Genomic DNA, 17,875 nt, shown 5'->3' with positions numbered 1-17,875 from the left:
TAATCAATGTGAATGGAGAAATCTGCTGAATGAGATGTCTAGTTGTACCGTTTGTTAACACTGTTGGTACTTAGGGGTGTGTTGGTCTTTAAATGGACTCAGATCACTTATGCCATTTCTGAGTTGTTCTACGTATGGCCTTTATTAGTTTTCTGTATTTTATTGTAAATGAGGTAGAAATTATTCTTAGAAAAAGTAAAATAATATGGTCTTGAAATAATTATTTATGATCCAGTGTATTCTGTAGAAACTTCATGTTTACCTGCTGTGCAATGATAAACAAACAGCAGTGGAAGACACCTAATTTTTCATCCTAATTGTTACCAGTTTTTCTAATTTTAGCAAACACTAAGAACCTAAAAATGATGACTGTCTAGACCTGTGTAAAATGTAAAGATGTTCCACTTCAGTAGAGTTGAGAACAATGACAACAAATTATAGTTTTCTCCTCCAGGTTGGTAGTCTCAAAGCAGTTCAGTTTGTGACCAAAAATCTTTCTTACATGGCTAGAGATGAGTTAATTCCTTGTGAAACCCACTGCTGTAGGAGTAAGTTTAAAGTAACTTTATACGACCCAGGGAAAATGCTCTCCTACTATGTCAAAGACAAATCTAGGAGGATGCTGCTATTCCCTGTCTATTACTAAATTTAGAATAGGCTGTTACCAAGTATTGTTTGACAGGTACTAACTCTGCCTTTTTTAGTTTGGGCTGAGTCTTAGGGTTTCATTCCCATCTGTTCTTGTCATGTTTTCGTCCTTTTTGGTGAGAGTTGGCTGCTGGTGTGAACAACTTCCTTCAGGTGGCTTATATATTGTTAATACAGCTGCACTGTCAATGATCACAGCAGCAATTGCAAAATGTCTCCTGGTATTCAAAACTTGAGTTGGGTGGAAGGGCTTTTCTTATAAAAGGAATTAACTGTTAGCTCCCTGACAGAGGCAAATAATTTCTCAAGAAATACCTAAAAAAAAGCACCCATATAATCCATGCTGTTCCACTTTTAGAATGAACCTTTCTGAGGAACTTCAGAGGAGGAAGTGCCATTTCCATACCCATAATCTGTTGGCCATTTCTGATGATTGCATCTAGTCAGCAATGCCTAGGGAGCATGAACAGCAGTATGTGTGAGAAGTCTTTATCTGTCCCTTCTATTTCAGTTGTCTTCCTTCCCTACCCCTGCTTTGTCTGTACGTCTGCCTTTGAGGACAAACTGAGCAAAACCAGATAAACTGACTAGAAATTATATCCAGGACACTGTATCCAGTTTCATATCTTTGCCTCCAGCACCCTACATTCTGCATATGAGAGACCACTGCAGCTGGAGCTTTCTCCCTGGTTGATGGAGCTTCAGATCCAATCCCTTGTTGCTTGAAGAAGGATTTTACAGCAGCAGCTTGTCTTCTTTTCCTCTTTGGTACCAATTATGAGACCATCTGGAATTCAAGAAGTGTAAAAAACCCCTTTTATTCACAAGTGAAATTTGGTATCACTGGCAATTACACTTCTGTCATTTTAGGAGAGGGATCAGTAAGTGTCTATTGGACATGAAGATACTTATTTTCATGTCACCTTTGAAAGTATCTCCATGTGGCCATAATGGAACTGTTACCAATTCAAGCATTTCCTGTTTGAATTAGAAATTTGAGGGAATATCTGAAATTGGTGCATACATGTTTTCTGGAGTTTTACGTAGCTGGGACCTCAGGACATACCAGCAGATGATCAGATCATCTACTTCAAGTTGATAATACATGAATGAGGAGGTTTTCAGCAATGTTTTCCAGAAGGTTTGTGTGTTTGTTTTTCTAAGACTGGGGCAGATAGAAATAAAAAATACTGGATTCTCCATCCCAGGTCTGTCTGTGATCATATTCCTACCTGAGACATATCTGAAAATGTGGAAAGCTGAAGTATGTCTTAGGAAGTGTAGGCAATAGTAGTTCTGGTTGAGGCAGACATGACTTTGTATCCAGACATGTAGAAATCCATTTTTGTCATCCCATCTTCAATCCTATTCCATAGGTGACTAGATTGCTGGATGTGTATGTCATCTCATCAGTCAGATAGGCTTTGCTGTTTCTGTTCAAGTTCCAAAGCAAGCTTGAAATATTTTGTAGGTTTAGTTATTAACTTCCTCCATTCCAGGAATGTATAAAAGAAGTGACGTGGATTTGATTTACATTTTCACCAGTCTCAGGGATGTTTCAGAATGATATGGTGGGTTTTTTTGCAGCTGGCTGCTTATACAAAGATAGAGCCTAGAGAATGTGAAAGGAGAAGTGGATAATCTGGTGTTGCTCGCAGTGTGGATGTGAGAGGTTATTTACTGGCAGCTGAATCACAAACACTGTAATTCACAAACATTCATGTCCCACCTTCCATCTCCCTTTCCAATAGAATGGCTAGACTTTGGCGGGGAAAGTGGTTGTCTGTATATGCTGTGTATATATGCTGTGGGTTGATCTTGAAGGGCCTTGTATGTGAGTTAGGAGTATTACTTATGCTAAAATATCTCTTGAATCAAAGTGTCTGTGACCTGTGCATCCCTGCAGTGCAAATCTTGTGTGGGCTTCACTTTTGAAAGAGCTCTGAAGCCCTGTTCTTCTGAGTAAAATCCTGAATCAGGGTCTTGCCAGTTAAAAAATCTAAAAACCTTTTCTCATCTCATGCTATATGATAAAATGTAGGTATTTTAAAATTAATTAAGATAAAATCTCCTGTTAATGGCTTCAGAGTGATTTTTTTCTTCAAATTATCTCCGTTCATATCTAAAGATTTCTCTGAAGCGCTTCTCATTTGTAATGCTTTTTTTCCACTGTGGCTGAATATAGAAACTGATTATCAAGTTCATGAATTTTCCGAAGACCAGTGCAGGCAATGTTAGCATCTGCTTCCTGTTATTTTTAGGTTTTGATTACTGTGTTTCTAGCAGCACCCGTCCCTTCTTTTAATGATACTTCAGGCTTTAAATAGGTATGCAGCCCTTTACGAATTCCAGAAAATCATCAAAAATTTTAACTTCTTGTTCATAGCTTCACTCCAGTTGCTTGGTAGTTGACTTAAATATAGTATTTACTGCTACTACTAGTTGTATTTTTTCCCCTGTTTTGGATAGAAATCAAAACCAACAGTTTTTTTGAAAATAGAACATGAAAGTTAAAACTTGTCAAATACAGCTTTTGAGAATTTTCATTATGCAGAATTAGTGGTTTTTTTCATTACATACACAAAATGTCCATCTTTCTGTTTATTTTTAAACATCCCGTTCATTTAAAAATATTTTTGTTTTTTCTCCTTTGTGTGATACTCGAATGATGAAACATTTTTCTGCAATTGTAGCTAAAAGGTTTTTTTGCATTTTTTGACTTGGTGAAAAAAAGAAGGTGATGGGATGGTGCCTTTTAGCTTTCAAAAATGATCCCAAACTGCTGTGAAAATGTAGGAGCAAGTGTGGTCTGTAGTATTCTGTCATAAGAAAGTTATCATCTTTGGGAATCAAGACTGACTGCAGGGAGCTCAAATATCAGAAGGGAACAGAATGATAAGTATTTAAATTTTGGGTGATGGTGAGCATGAAAAATAAAATGTTTCTCATCTGAAAAGTGATTGTAAAATTCCTCAGGCATTAACAATGGATGCTTAATTTTTGTGAGAAAGAGCTTTTCTCTCAACCATACAGAAGCCACATAACAAATTGGACCCAGAAGATAGACAAGTGAAGAAAATGTAAGTTTTCTGGGCAGAGATACATATATTCCATTGTTTATGTACTGGCACTTCTGCAAGCTAGCAAGATACATTCAAAGTTAAGGCAAAGAGATCAGTTTCTGTGTTACTTAATTACTCATGCTGATGTATCAAATGTTAAAGCTGCCTGGAGTTGAGACATTACAGGCTTGAATTGAAAGCCTGGCTTTTATAAATTCCTAACCCAAAGATTCTGTATTGTATGTTTGCCAAGATACTGGTGCGAGTCATATGAGTCTTTTAGTATCTGAAGTGTCTGCTGAGTTCCTGAGAGTAGGAGATGTTCATCAGCGAGAAAGAGCGAGCTGTGAATATCAGAGTAGGACCTACATTTCTGTGCCTGTAAACCAGATGTAAAAACTAAGTACAATATAAGTAATCTAAGGTCAGGCTGTATAAAAAACTGTAATGATGACATTGCTAATAAGACACAGTTCACATAAGAGGGACTACCAGTAAATTTAGAAAAACTTGGTGAAGCTACTTTCAGTATTTCTTAGATCATGAAGGCTCAGAAGATTATAATTTGCAGGATAATTTTTCTTTTTTGCATAGTGACTAACTCTGATCCAAAATGTGGTTTATCAATAAATGCCATTGGACTTTAATCCTTTGATGTGAATATAGAGCGGTAAATTTTTTCTCTTTTCACTGGTGTTGTGAGAGTCAGACAAGTAGGCAAGAAGTGACGGTTTTCTGACACTGGGACATTTCACACTAACGCCATAATTTTCATGAGGCTTTTGCATGTTCCCTATTGATAATATATCACTTCTTCAGTTTTCATATCAGTGCTGACAGCAACCAGCTAAAAGGGATCAATCCTTATATAGATTTTATGTTATGTCTTATAAAGAAGACAAATTAATCGTATTGAAGACTGGTTCATCCGCATTTGTTGAGGATCTCAGATTCTTTTGTCTCTGCAAGCAGATAGTGTTTATGTGCTCACTCATTATTTAGTTAGCCAAGATCTTTAAGGTCAGTATGATGGAATTATTGGAGTTTAAACTTTCTGTAGTTTAGTCATGTACTGTTCTTGTTCGTGACTTTCATGGTCTTTGGTCTCTGCACAGACTACATCTCTATCTTGTCCTTTTGTTCCAAATACCAGTTTATGATATTTGATTTTTCAGATTAGAATACTAAACAAAAAGGAGTGGCCTTTAGAGCACCAAAGAAATTTCAAATGCTAGTAATTTATATTGGGGCCTGGGCAGTTTTTCAGATTATGATCCTTCTAAATTTCAGATTGTGACTGCGCTAAATTTTTTAGTGTTTTTTTTCCCCATTATTGTTGTATGTAAACTTATGGGGACTTTTTGGTTGGTTTTGTTTTTAAGTGAAGTGACTTTGGTGTAATATATTTCTTTAATAACAGAAGAAATGGAGGTGATGTGAGTAAGTGGTAATTTTAACTATGCCTTCTGCAATCTTTCACACATGTCTTATAAAATCTTGATTTTGAAAAACTTGTTTTACTCAAAGCAAAATTCCAGATAGTGTTAACTAGCTTCTTGCATCAGGTGTGTTTGTTGTCCTCTCCATGCTACATCATCTTGCTTATTGAAGAAAAATGCATATGCTGCTGTCAGTAAATCTTAAGCATAAGTGAGACTTGTGTCTAAGATGCTCAGGGATATTTGTATCATTTACACCCACTTGTTACCCGCTCTAAGATTAGTGAGTTTCTACATTCTATATTCTATATTCTTCTAACAAATGATTTAAACAGTTCAGGAGTTGTAGTGTACTATGCATCTTTGAATGTGAGTACGTTGTCTGTGAGATTTATCTGTATTAATACTCAAGGCATTTTTTAAAAGTTTGTTCATAAGGTCAAATGTAGGAGGATGATGTGGTTGAAAGGTGCAGTTAAATTAACATGAAAGTGGGTTCAGAGATCTTTGTTCTGAAGTACAAATGGCATGCAGTAGTTTCAATCTGGCTTTTAAATTGTTTATCAGGTGGTTAAAATGCCACTTTAAGAGATACTCTGTGGTATTCTCTAATAGAGGAAAAATTAATGAGAAAACAAAATGGTAAAGGATGATTTTTGACAGTGTCTTTCCCAAAATGCTTCACAAGATGTGTTTGTTAAGGAATGTTAGGAAGCCCCTGCTGGCTCTGGTGACCTCGAGGGCTGGGGCACTTGTCCTGCCTTGCTGCTGGAGCCCAGCTGTGCATGCCCAGCCTGGGCCCCTATCCCCATCTTTGGCTTAGACTTTGAGAAGTTAAACAGACAGAGGTCCCTGCAATCAGTGGCTCTGTGACCTCTCACACATAGATGCGCACTCTGGGTGCTCCAGTTTTTGATGCAGACCTACAAGCTTGGTGATCCATGGTTGCTTTTCCTGTTGCTGACAACCTGATCTCTTGTGCACTCTTGATTCCTCCAGCTGCTGCAACCTCGGGCACACAGTCCTGATGGCCTGTGGTCCCCACTCTGGTCTCTGGCACATGGACCCTCACATGCTGCAGTCTCTGGCACTACAAGCACATGGGTCCTATGACTTGTGATCCCGCTCCAGTTTCTGGCATTTGCTTTTACTTGCTCTGTCTCAAGTTGCTGGCATGCAGGCTTGTCCCCAGGTACTTGCAGTGAGACCTTGCAATGCCCAGAGGTGAGACAGAGTACACAGAAAGATAGAGGAGTTAGTAAGACAGGATATATCACAGTGTAGGCACAGGGTTCAGTCAGAGAAGTGCACTGACAAACGCTTGCTTATATGTGACTCTGGCCCTTTTATCCTTCCTCCTCTCAGCTTTGTCCCCAGCCTTCAGCCTGTTCCTCACCACTCCATCTCCCCCACCTTTGACACTTTCCTGAAGCATTGCTTTATGAGTTTGTATAGATCCACAGGCACCATCAGATATCCATAATATTCATGTTCTGTCACTTCCCCCTTATCTGTTACAAAGTCAGAGCTATGCCTGGCGTTTCTTAATGGCCTGTCAATAAGTGGCTGAAGAGTTTTGGTCATCTTTATGATCTCCTTTAGTGCTTACTTACCAGATTTGTGTCTCCATGTGATCTTTTCATGCCTTTCCATTCTACTTTGTATTCCCTGTGAGCTGAAAAGGTCTTTTACCTGATAACATCAATGAACCTTCCACATGCCCTTATGCTCTCTTTTTAGCCGTATGATCAAGGACAGTGATGATAAGGCAATTCCAAGTAGCTGCTGTGAACAGGAAATCAAACTAATGGAGGCATTATACAAGAATATTACAGTTTTAGATAGGCACAGCATTTGAAGTAAGTAATAGATGGGTAAGGTTTAAAGTAGATTTTATGATGAAAGACACATTTCAAGCTAAGCAAGGTTAAGGGGTGCCATCAGGCTGTCTGCAAGTAACTTCTGTTAATTTGAGTAGTGAAGACTGTCACTGTACTGAGTTGAGGGTAGCACAGATTTAAACTATTAGAAAATTACGTATTATCTGTATCTCAAGTTTGATTTTTGCAGAATTTCTATTTTTACTTCTACAGATGTGCAGCAGGGAGAGAGCTTGTTTCAAACTTTCTGTCACAGGGTGGTAGGGAATCTTAATCTGTATGGCTGTGATGATTATTCATAGATAAGTTTTTTCCCTTAAACAGAATGTGATTTTTAAAAGTATGATTTTGTTGCAATGCTAGCTAAATAGACTACACTAAAATGATTATTTTATAAATTTGGGGGATTTTTCAAGATAGAAATAACTTGTCTCACTGTTTATTTTGTTTTCTTAGAGGAAATTGTTGTAAGCACACTCTGAATGCTTAAACAAGTGAAATTTTTATACACTTTCACCACTGCTGTATTTTATTTTGTTTCCAGAATCCAGTTGTGTTCAGTTCCAGCTGGTCAGAAATAGATGTGGTGATTCTGGCTGGAACAATTGGCCATGTTTTGAGTTTGGGGGCAAGCAGTTTTATAGAAGAGGAGCATCAAACCTGGTATTTTCTTATCAATACGCTTTGTTTGATGCTGTGTCAGGAACTTTGTAGAAATAATTTTCTTCTGAAAGAATGTGACCCTCAATATAGCACCACTGTGAAACAAACTTTTGATATTATTGGGGAAGCTTCTGAGTACAAGAATATAGACATTCCAGCACCAGGTATTGGGCATTCAGAATTGGGCAAGACCACCTCTTCAGCTGAATTCATGAAAGGATCTGATAAGTGGATAAGCTTAGCAAGTCCATGGATCATCCTTATTTGCTGTCGACTACTTCGATCCTTGAATCAGACAGGCATCCAGTGGGCTCATCGACCAGACTTTGGACATTGGCTGACAAGGTAGGTATCTGATTTATTGTCATACTTTCTGTCTTATTTAAAAATTACTGTGTTTTGTTTGGTGAAATATGTATACATTTCTATACACTCTCTGTTTAGAAAGTGCTGCAAACATGCGAAGTGGGTAAACAGTGACGTAACATAAGGAATTTTTCACTGCTATTTCATGCAGGAGTAATTGCTTGTATACTATCAATAATTTATAATCCTTTCCCTGCACCATGACTTATCTAATTAATGCCAATTATATATGATAGGTTTATCAGAGGCAGAAGGTAAATATTTTCCTTGTGTAAGTCAACAGTGTCTGGTTTGGGAAGTAAAAAATTGCTTAATAGAGTTAAACCCTTGAAATTAAGGCAGAAGGTTCTACTCAGTTCCAGACTTTATGAAGTTGCAGGAGAAGATGCTGCACATAGAATTCTTTCTTGTCTATCACAGATATTTAATGTGTGGGTGGAAAACTAAGGAATTTTTCAAGTGTAGTATGATAAACAAGAAGGGGAACTTTTTATAACTTGAAGTGCACTGGAGAAGAGCTTCTACTTTTTCTGCTCCCTTTTAGTATTGTGAAGAACTACAGTCAGTATTCAGTACTTGATATTTGAACTGTCTTCTGTACTTCAGCTGGTGGATGGAGAAGCAGTACCTTGTGACTGACTAGTCAGGGTTTTTTCAGACAGCTGATGGGGAGGCTGTGCTGTGTAAAATAGAAATTTTTTGCCAATATCTTACAACTGTGGATGAAATGCCATTCATCATTCATTAAAAGCGACATGAGAAAATGAACTAATATGAGACTTCTTACTTATTGGCAGCCTCAAAGATAAAATGTTAATTGCTGTGACAGGCATGAGTGCTGAAAGACATGAGTTGTGAGGGAATTTACGACATTGTAGCAGTTGTTCTATACCAAAGCTTTCACCATGCATTCCTCCTCTTGAGATGAGGTAAGGGATTGAGGAAGGAATGTCATATTCTCAATGTTAAGTCCACATGATAGAGAACTCCTTCATTGTGAGCCAAGCCAGTGTGTGGGCAGGATTAGGTGTGATTTGGTGCGACTAGGAGAATTTTTATAATTAATTCTGAGCATATTCCAGAGATTTATTTGTCCAATAACTTCCTGAGTCAGATGTTTTCTTCAGACTGTCAGCCCTTTTCTTTGGAGTGTGCTAGTTCTACAAAGCCATGAAGTTCTTGCAGACCTGATGTTCTTGCAGCTGAAAAATTGTGTTAGTTTCAGAGATATGCTTTTGCTTGTATGGTCCCCCAGGAATGTTCACTGACACTTGAGAATGTTACCAACCTTCTAAAAATTGTGTGTGCATGCCTGGACTTAACGTCCGAAGATCCTGTACTGGTTAAGCGTGCTCCCATGTCTGATTTCCTGGTGCTAGGTATGTCCGTAGAGCAGTAAAACCTGTTATAGCCTTGGGCTGTGGGGACTGAGGGAGATAGCACAGGTAGAACGTAGCCTGCAGATAGAGCAGGTGCTTCTAGGGCTTCCTGATTTATAACAAAAGCTGGGAAATCCTGTATGTCCAGGAACCTGTCAGGAACTTCCAAGCAATCCACTCGGGTAAACCAAGGTTCTTTACATCTGTTCTTAGTCTTTTTTTTTTTTTTTTTTTTTTTGAGGAGGGAGGGAGGAGAAAGGAGGGAGGAGGCTATTTTTGTGTTTCTTTTTTTTTTCTCATGTGATTTGGAATTGGCACACTTTGCAAAATTCCTATCCATCTTTGAAAACAACAGAATCATAGGATGGTTGAGGTTGGAGGGGACCTCTGAAAATTACTTGGTTCAGTCCCCCTACTCAGAGCAGAGTGATCTGGAACAGATTGCTCAGATCCTTGTCCAACTGGGTCTTTGATATCTCCAAACATGGAGACTCCACAACTGTCGTGGGCAACTTGTTTTCTTTTTCCCCAAAAATTGTTCCTTGTGTTTAAACAGAATTTCCTGTATTTCAATTTGTGTCCATTGCCTCTTGTCCTTTTGCTGGGCACCACTGAGAAGAACATGGCTTCATCTTTTTTTAACACCCTCCACCTCCAATCAGGCTGGTAAGATCCATACTGAGCCTTTTCTTCTTGAGGCTAAATAGTCCCAGTACTTTGAGCTTCTCCTTGAATGACAGATGTTTGAACCCCATTATCATTTTCAAGGTCCTTCACTGCAGTTGCTCCATTATGCCTATATCTTTTTCTGTATTGGATAACCCATAACTGGAGCGAGGGCTGAGCACAGGGGAAGAAACACCTTCCTCAGCCTGCTGGTAACATTATTCGTAATGCAGCCCCACATGCTGTTGGTTGTCTTTGCTGCAAGGGGACATTGCTGGCTCATGATCAACTCAGGGTCCACCAGGATGCTCAGAGACATCTCTGGAAAGGTGGTCAGCCCCCAGTCTGTCCTGATGTGTGTAGCTATTTGTTCCAAGGTGCGGACCTTGTCTCTTCTCTTTGTTGAACTTGCTAAGGTTGGGCCATTTCTTCAGTCTGTCAAGGTGCCTCTGAGTGGCAGCACACCCATTTACTGTATCAACCACTCCTCCCAGTTTTATACTGTGTGCAGACTTGCTGAGGGGGCACTCTGTCCCATCGCCCAGGTCATTAATGAAGATGTCAAATAGTGTTGGCTCCAGTGCCAAGCCCTGGGGTTAATCCTTAGTGACTGACATTCAGGTGGACTTTGTGCTGCGGATCGCAACCTTGTGAGTCCAGCAGTTGAGCTAGTTTTCTGTCCACCTCACTGTCCACTTTCCTAGCCTGAACTGCATCAGTTTGCTTGGGAGGATGTTATGGGAGATGGTGTTAAAAGCCTTGTTAAAGCTAAGATAAAGAAGATTGCCTACTCTCTGCTCTTCCACCGAGCTAGTCATCTCATCACAGAAGTCTTGTCAGGCTGATTAAGTATTACTTCCCCTTCATAAAGCCATCACAACTGCATTATTAGAGCTGTCTGCCTCTCCCTTCAGTAAGGCTGAAATACAGCAGCTAGGTATCAAAACCAAAACTTCAGGATTTTAGAGGTAAATTGCTCCCAGTGCCTCCCCATCAAATTATAGCCTCACATTGGGTATGTTTGCTTGGGTCTTGAAGCAAGTAGAAGCGAAAAGGTCCTATGGCTGTAGTCTTAGGCTATGACTGCTTGTTTGGCTGTAATAGTATATTAAAGGAGCTCTTGCCTTACACGGCAAGGTACTTACTGTCTTGCTCCTCCCCTCACTGGCGCTGTATTTTACCAGCACAGCTGTTGCTTTGTCAGTATCATCCCCATACTGACAAAGATGTGGCTGGAAAAATAACCCAAGATGGTGTGGGAAGCTTGTGGCTTTCAGATGGATCACTTCCCACTCTCATTTACCTTCCAGCTTCACAGGCAAATGGACTGACTAAGTAACAGGAATGCAGGAAGGGAGGAAGAGTGTGCAAGCCAGCACTGCTGCTGTTGAAATTCCTATAGAAACAAAATGTGGAAATATCTGCATCTTTTGAAGTGCTGCAGCCATAAACAGTTTTTTCTTTCTGCCATTTTCTAGCATTCCTTACAAAAACCCACTTGCCTTTTAAATCTAATTAGAAAGAAGCAATGATTCACAAACTTCTGCCTTTGGGAGCTTTAAAAAGATTGTCCAGAGTACTGTGCCATGGCAGGGTAAGGGGCTGCCACAGGTCTGCCTTCTCCCTTTCACTGGTGTAATTACTTCTGCCGTGTTTAGGGAGCAGGTGAAAGAGCAGAACCCTGGCAGCTCTGGCACAGTTTGGCTCGGACTACTGTGGAGCTACATCCTGACTTAAATGAATGGAGCAGTTTTTAGTCTAACAGGAGAGTAGAATATATGTCACCATGCTGACATACACTTTAGTTGCTTTATAGTGTTAAAAGATTACCCAAATAGCAGTATTTGAAGTACACAGTTTTTGGACTTGAGTGGTGGGATATAGGTGAGTTCTTGGGTCTGAAATGGCTCACTGGACAAGCTTCAAAAAGATCAGTCAACAACGCAACTAAATCTTTGTACATCCTGTGGTTTGTAGAGTATCTGTGAATTCCTATTTGTCAAGCATGCTTGCATTTTCTTTGGTTGGAGTTTTTAATGTCTTTGTTGCTTCTCCTTCACAAGAGAACAGGGTGGTAGAGATGTCTGTTTCCCTAGTGTTTTAATCAGGATTGAGATGATGTGTTTTACTTACAGCATAAATTACAAGTTGGTGATAAGCTGAGTTGCATAAAGCACTTATTCCTCTTGCCAAAATGCATTGCTAGTCTGTAAGGTTGATTGTTATTCTATTTTTAGTGTGTGTTTAATTTGCATATTTATGTCTTAATAGCACATTTTTTAGTAATAAGAAATTAGAACCTTAGATTACGTATGCCCTTGTTAGTTTGAGTTAAAGCTACTCAGGCTTTTCCTAGCCAGCCTTCTATTTTGTCTCTAACGTAAACTAATGAACAAACTACCCTCTTTTCCACCCTGTACTGACCTTTTAGATATCTCTGCTCATGCTCAGACTAATATTTCGCTTATCTGGACAGTGCTTAAGAGGCTCAGAGACTATTGTGCAGGTTTGTGCATGGAAAAATGTCATCAGCAAAACACGGATCAATCTACATGTAGTGTGTTGAATTTGGCTACTAGGGCTGCATTCAGCAGTGCTGAAATAAGGAAAATGTTCTTTCATATTTGCAGAGACTCTGCAAAACCTTCTACAAAGGAGAGAAAAAAAGGCTTTGGTAGGAAAAAGAGCAAAAGAAAATCAGACAGTACATGAAGCAGAAGAGAACATGCAATCCCTAAATTTGCCTGAAAGGCGAGTTTTCTTTTTAATTATTTAGTATTCACTTATCTTCATTTGGCTGTTAATCTTGGTCAGAGCTGATACTTGGAAGGTGTCAGAGCTGCTATGTGGCTCACTGTAGGAGGAGTGAAGCTGTCAATGACAGTGCCAGCTTGCAAAGAAGTGACGAGAAGCAGAAGCAGCAGCATGGGAAGATGATAATATTTTCTGTTAGTAATGTACTTAACCATCCCCATATGCCCTTCCCCCCAAAGCTAGCATACCGTGTGACTCCTGTGTATTCTATTACAGAGAGCAGAATGAAAGTAAACAATTAAAAAATGCTTTATCTACATAAAATATGAATTGTGTACATTTATAATTCCTTTCACTCTACTTGTGTTTGGAGTAGTGAGGTGAGGTCAAAGCAGTGGAAGGAAATGTCTTTAATCTTCATTCTGATACCAGGAGTATGAAAGTGTAGACCACAAGCTGTTACAGTAAGAACATATAGCCGAAGCTCTCTTTTCTTTTTTTCCTTCCCCCCTCCCCAGATTCTCTCTCAGGTAACTATTGGTTCCTCACTTTCAATTTTATGGTTTGGGCAAAACCCATTACATTTCAGCTGAGATCAGAGTAGCATGTTCATGCTTGTATTTCTGAGTAGAATATCAAAATCATTTAGAGCTTTGCTAAATGGCTGGACTCTGTGTTGAGAAACCTCAGTCTCCTTCCAAAATACATACTAATTTAATATGCACTAGCTGTAAGAACTTCAGCTGGAAAAACCTTGAAACTGTAGATGATTTATGCTGACCTGACTTCACTTGCTGTAAATCCTTTTATTGTTTCTTCAGCAAACTCTGTGAAACACTGGAGTAGGGTTTTTTGCAACAAATTTACATGGTCCAAAAAAATCCAAAATGGAAATTACAGAAGACTGTTACCAGAAAACCTGGACACAAGCTGGATATAAACCCCTGTTCTAACAGTCAAGAATGCACCATTAGCGACTGATGTGCACGTGACTTTGAACATACCCTTCCTGTCTACTGGGCCTTCTCTGAGAATTTTCTTTCTTTTTTGTCGAGTTAGAGTATGATTTCAATTGTTCACTGTAGAAAACTACAGCTGTTAGTGAGTGTCTTGCTTGATATAGCACCAGCAATTACTTCTTACAGGTAGGAATGTTTTTCTAATTTTTTTGTGTTGATGTGTTAGATTTGCCTCCAGGAGTCTCTTAACAGAAGTGCATTGACTTTTTTAGATGAAGAGACAAAGGTGATGATGATGTGCAGCTATTTATCTCTGTTTGTTTTATCTTGCTCTATACAAGGATCAGCCAAGGAGAACACAGCCTGAAAGCTTTTAAAATTTTCCACAAAGGTTCATTTGAAAGATGCAGTGGCTACTAAATTAGTTCTTTCTGTGCTGATCGTCAGAGATGGTGCATGCACTATCTTCACAGGTTGTGCTGCAGTCCATTCACTGCTTCTGCTCCTGTAGAGGAAGAATAGTGAGGAGAAACATAAAGACTACATTTTCTTTCCCGTAGTCTTCAAGTTCTTTCCTCTTTCCTCTACTGGCCTGTAGAGAGCAGTGCATCTCTTGAGAGTCTTGTGAAGTTGTATGAAGCTGGGTCCTGCAGGGAGGAATGACAGGACAATTTTTCTGCCACATATCCTTTCCTCTGTGACTTTGCAAGCACAACAGCTGTAACAGCTATTGGTCAAACTCCTGATAAAGCATGTACTAGGGAATAGGAGAGTAAACCTGTTTGAAGTAATATAATTTTGATTAAATCAAAGATAACACTGGAGTTTCATAAGTGCGATCGGATTTAATGCAGGTAACAGCCCAGGCTCACTGTCAGTTTTCTGAAGTTAATGATCTTTTATCCTGACATTTTGAAGTGTGGAAGACTGAAGATGGAGCACTTGGCTTTCACACTCTGCATGATGTTCTTAACAGAAAGTAAATCCAACAGAATTAGTGGTTCTAGGCCATTTTGGGTACTGGGAATATTTGCAATAGGCAGGGGTTAGCAATTCTGGATTACAGTGGGCTTTCTGAAATTGCATAGCTAGGTATAGTAGGGGTTGAGTGCAGATCTTTGCCTGACCCCATTACATTTTGCAGTACTAATGGATATTGCTGTAGATTTAAATACATAATGTTGGCAGCATGCTCAATGAAATGCTCTTGATTCTGGAATGAGTGTTATCTGTTTAGGGTGTGGGGGAACAAACAAACTGTATCTGTAACCATCTTGGCCATGATGCAAATTTTGTGTCTTTGTCTCTTGGATGTATTGATCCAGTACAAGGTGCTGTAGTGGCGTAAGGGAATCATATTGTGCTAATATATTTGTGTGTGTATGTTTTAAACTATATAAGTTTATTTCTGGTGATTTTGGCTAGGTAATGTTTTGTATGTCTAAAATTAAACAAATTAAATACATATGCAGTTATTTAAAAAGGGAGAATAGTTCTAATTCTGTAGTGCAAAAACCTTTTCTGGCTTATGCTAGAAAATGAAATGCTATAGTGTAAGCAAAATGCACTCTTTCAAAACGCATAAATAACAAAACTCTAGTTTAAAAGCATTAGACCTTGTTCCATTATGTAATATGCAGCTCAGTTTTTATGTAACAAAATAACTAGCATATGGTGGAACACAATAATTACACTTTTAAACATGCATGCTTAAATAAAAAACCTCATTAATAAAACCACTTTTCTAAAAATACTAAAGCATTTTATCAAACCTCTTGGAAAGTTCATAACAGATGTCAGTGCAGGGATTCATTTGGAAATACAGTGCTGTAGCTAAAGTTCTGTCAAATGTGTTTAGCAGTAATTACAGTGGCTTGAAAGTGATTTTTGCTTGTTTGTTTCATTGTTTTTTTTCCCAGCTCAGAACATAAATCTGAACTCTCCTTCGTGGCGGCAGTCTCCCTATTTATGATCTTCTTTCTGGTTCAAAGAAGATGCTCCCTGGTTTCAAAAATTGCTATGGCACTCGGGCTTCTGGGAGTCTACAGTTACCGGGCAGCTATTGGGAATGTCATGTTTCCATGGCAACATGACAGCAAAGATATTTCAAAGTAAGTTAATCAACAGATATGTAACTCTATTTCTAGAGAGGTATTAACCATTTGGATATCAGGGGATAAGGTGGAAGGGGACATTATGTCTAGGCCGAAGTCACGTTGTTATGAATAAAACTCTTATTTTGTAGGTAGCCAGCACTCAGTTTTTGTGGTGTGTGCATAATTTTGAGCCCCATGAAGTATCTTTCAACTGTGACAGATCAGAAGCCAGTCAGATAAGAATTAATGTGAGGAAAATCTAATAGTTGCACCCTGTATTTTTGCTACAAAGAAACTCCGAATGCACCAGCTCCTCGTTTTAAATAGATTTGCCGCATTTAGCAAAGCGCATGCCAAGCTCATTTAGCTACTTCCCAGTTTTGAAAAATGCTTAGGCAGTAATTGGGAGAGTTACTTTTCCATATCTTTCTTTTGCACATGAGTGTTCTGTAATGTACGGCCTTTCAAGATGTAACGAAATCCTTCCTGATGTCTAGGCTGTGCTGCACAGTGCATGCTAAGGATTTTTACGTGGATGTTAAGTTTCTTGTAGAACTACTCTGTAACTGTAAGGAAGCTATTAGTTTTTTCACAAATAGCTCTTTTGGAATGTAGCTAAGTGGCTTTTGTTTTGTTATGATACTTTTTACTGTTAGGTTATACCTGGCTCTGCAGCCTCAAGTTTTTCTAAATGTCAGAGAGCTATGAAAAACTTCCAGAGTGTTAGGAGGATGGGACCACGGAAAAGAAGTTGTAAAAAAATTGTCTTCTGGATGTAATAAACTTTCTCTCACACTCATTTTGAATTTGATATGGATACAAATGATTTCTGTTGGAAAAATCAGGGGCCAGCAAGTCACAAGATGTGCAGAGATGGAAAAATCCTTGCAGGAGGTGATCTTAGGACCTATAGAAGATCAGATTTGCTAATGAGGCATGTTTTATAACAAATATTTATATGTATGTGTATCTAGATATAATTACATCCAATCTCTTCAAATATTGAAGATAATTCTAATTGTATGCTAGTAATAAATTAATATTGTGTACTAGTTCTGCTGGATGTGAAAGTAATCTTTACTTAGTCTGAAGGATTTGTCTCTGTGTTTGAAACATGCTTGATTTGCTTTGTGTTTGAGTAGAATCCTTGGAGAAGAATAGTGTTCTTGCAATAAGGAGAAAAATATTGCAATGTTGGACAGAACATTAAATACAGCAATTGAGCCACCAGTGAAATGCCGTTAGAGAAATAAGTGGAATACTTAAAACACTAAAGGCAAGCATTTACTGGGAACTTGTTCATTCTATAGTCAGCATATTGATCGCAATTGTATCAAGAAAGATACAGGTTTTGTGTATTATTTCACCTTAAATAAATACGGAACTTGGTGATTTGCTTAAATTACATCCAAGCTTTATATATCTCTGATTATACACTGGTTTAAAAGTTACTGTCGTGTTCCAAAGCTTTATACCCTTTATATCCTCTATGTAAGTTGTTTGGTGAAAGCTGGTAGGGTTAGCAAACGCAGGTTCTGACCTTTGTGTCAGCATGTGTTCTGTGCCTGGGGCAGGAAGTGTGGTGCAAGGCTCTTTCTGGATCTCAATAAGAAAGGACCAACAACAAATGTGTAACAATATAGCTGTTTTAATAAGACAGAGTAAAAACAGGAGTTTGAGTGCCTTCAAAGGCTGGGCACCTTGCTTTCATGCAGCATCAAACAAACCCTAGATGAATCTTCCCATGGCATGCTGTGGCATATGGGTCCCATCTGTGGAGAGGTTCTGCCTCCTTCCCATACCTTGATGCCTTTTATTTGGTGTAAAAAAACCCCAGCCAGCCAAACCAAAACAAACCCATGTACCTACTCTTGCCAGGTCAGAACATTATCTCTGTCATAACACCCACCAGCACACAACACATGCCAGCACAGGAGTTCCAGCATGGTTCCTGGCAGCAGCT

General features: G+C 38.9%; 1 protein-coding gene across 6 annotated transcripts in view; it reads left to right on the top strand.

Moving 5' to 3' along the window:
* PIGG (phosphatidylinositol glycan anchor biosynthesis class G (EMM blood group)) overlaps positions 1 to 17,875 on the top strand; it is a 98,640-nt gene that overhangs the window by 24,715 nt on the left and 56,050 nt on the right. For 4 of the 6 annotated variants that reach the window (XR_012627018.1, XM_074855539.1, XM_074855536.1 and 1 more), the window contains exons 9-10: positions 7,574 to 8,037; positions 15,736 to 15,927. Coding sequence is in view for 5 of the 6 variants with exons in the window: in XM_074855539.1 (XP_074711640.1) it covers positions 7,574 to 8,037; positions 15,736 to 15,927 (656 nt within the window). In the remaining variant the exon portion in view is untranslated. Of the gene's footprint in view, positions 1 to 7,573; positions 8,038 to 15,735; positions 15,928 to 16,061; positions 17,320 to 17,875 lie in introns of those variants that run through there. The other 2 variants (XM_074855540.1, XM_074855541.1) reach the window with 2 other exon arrangements.

The sequence above is a fragment of the Strix uralensis genome, chromosome Z (genome assembly GCF_047716275.1).
Source record: "Strix uralensis isolate ZFMK-TIS-50842 chromosome Z, bStrUra1, whole genome shotgun sequence".
Classification (NCBI taxonomy): Eukaryota; Metazoa; Chordata; class Aves; order Strigiformes; family Strigidae; genus Strix; species Strix uralensis.
Note: the sequence above shows the minus strand (reverse complement) of the source record. Positions and strands in the feature narration are given on the sequence as shown.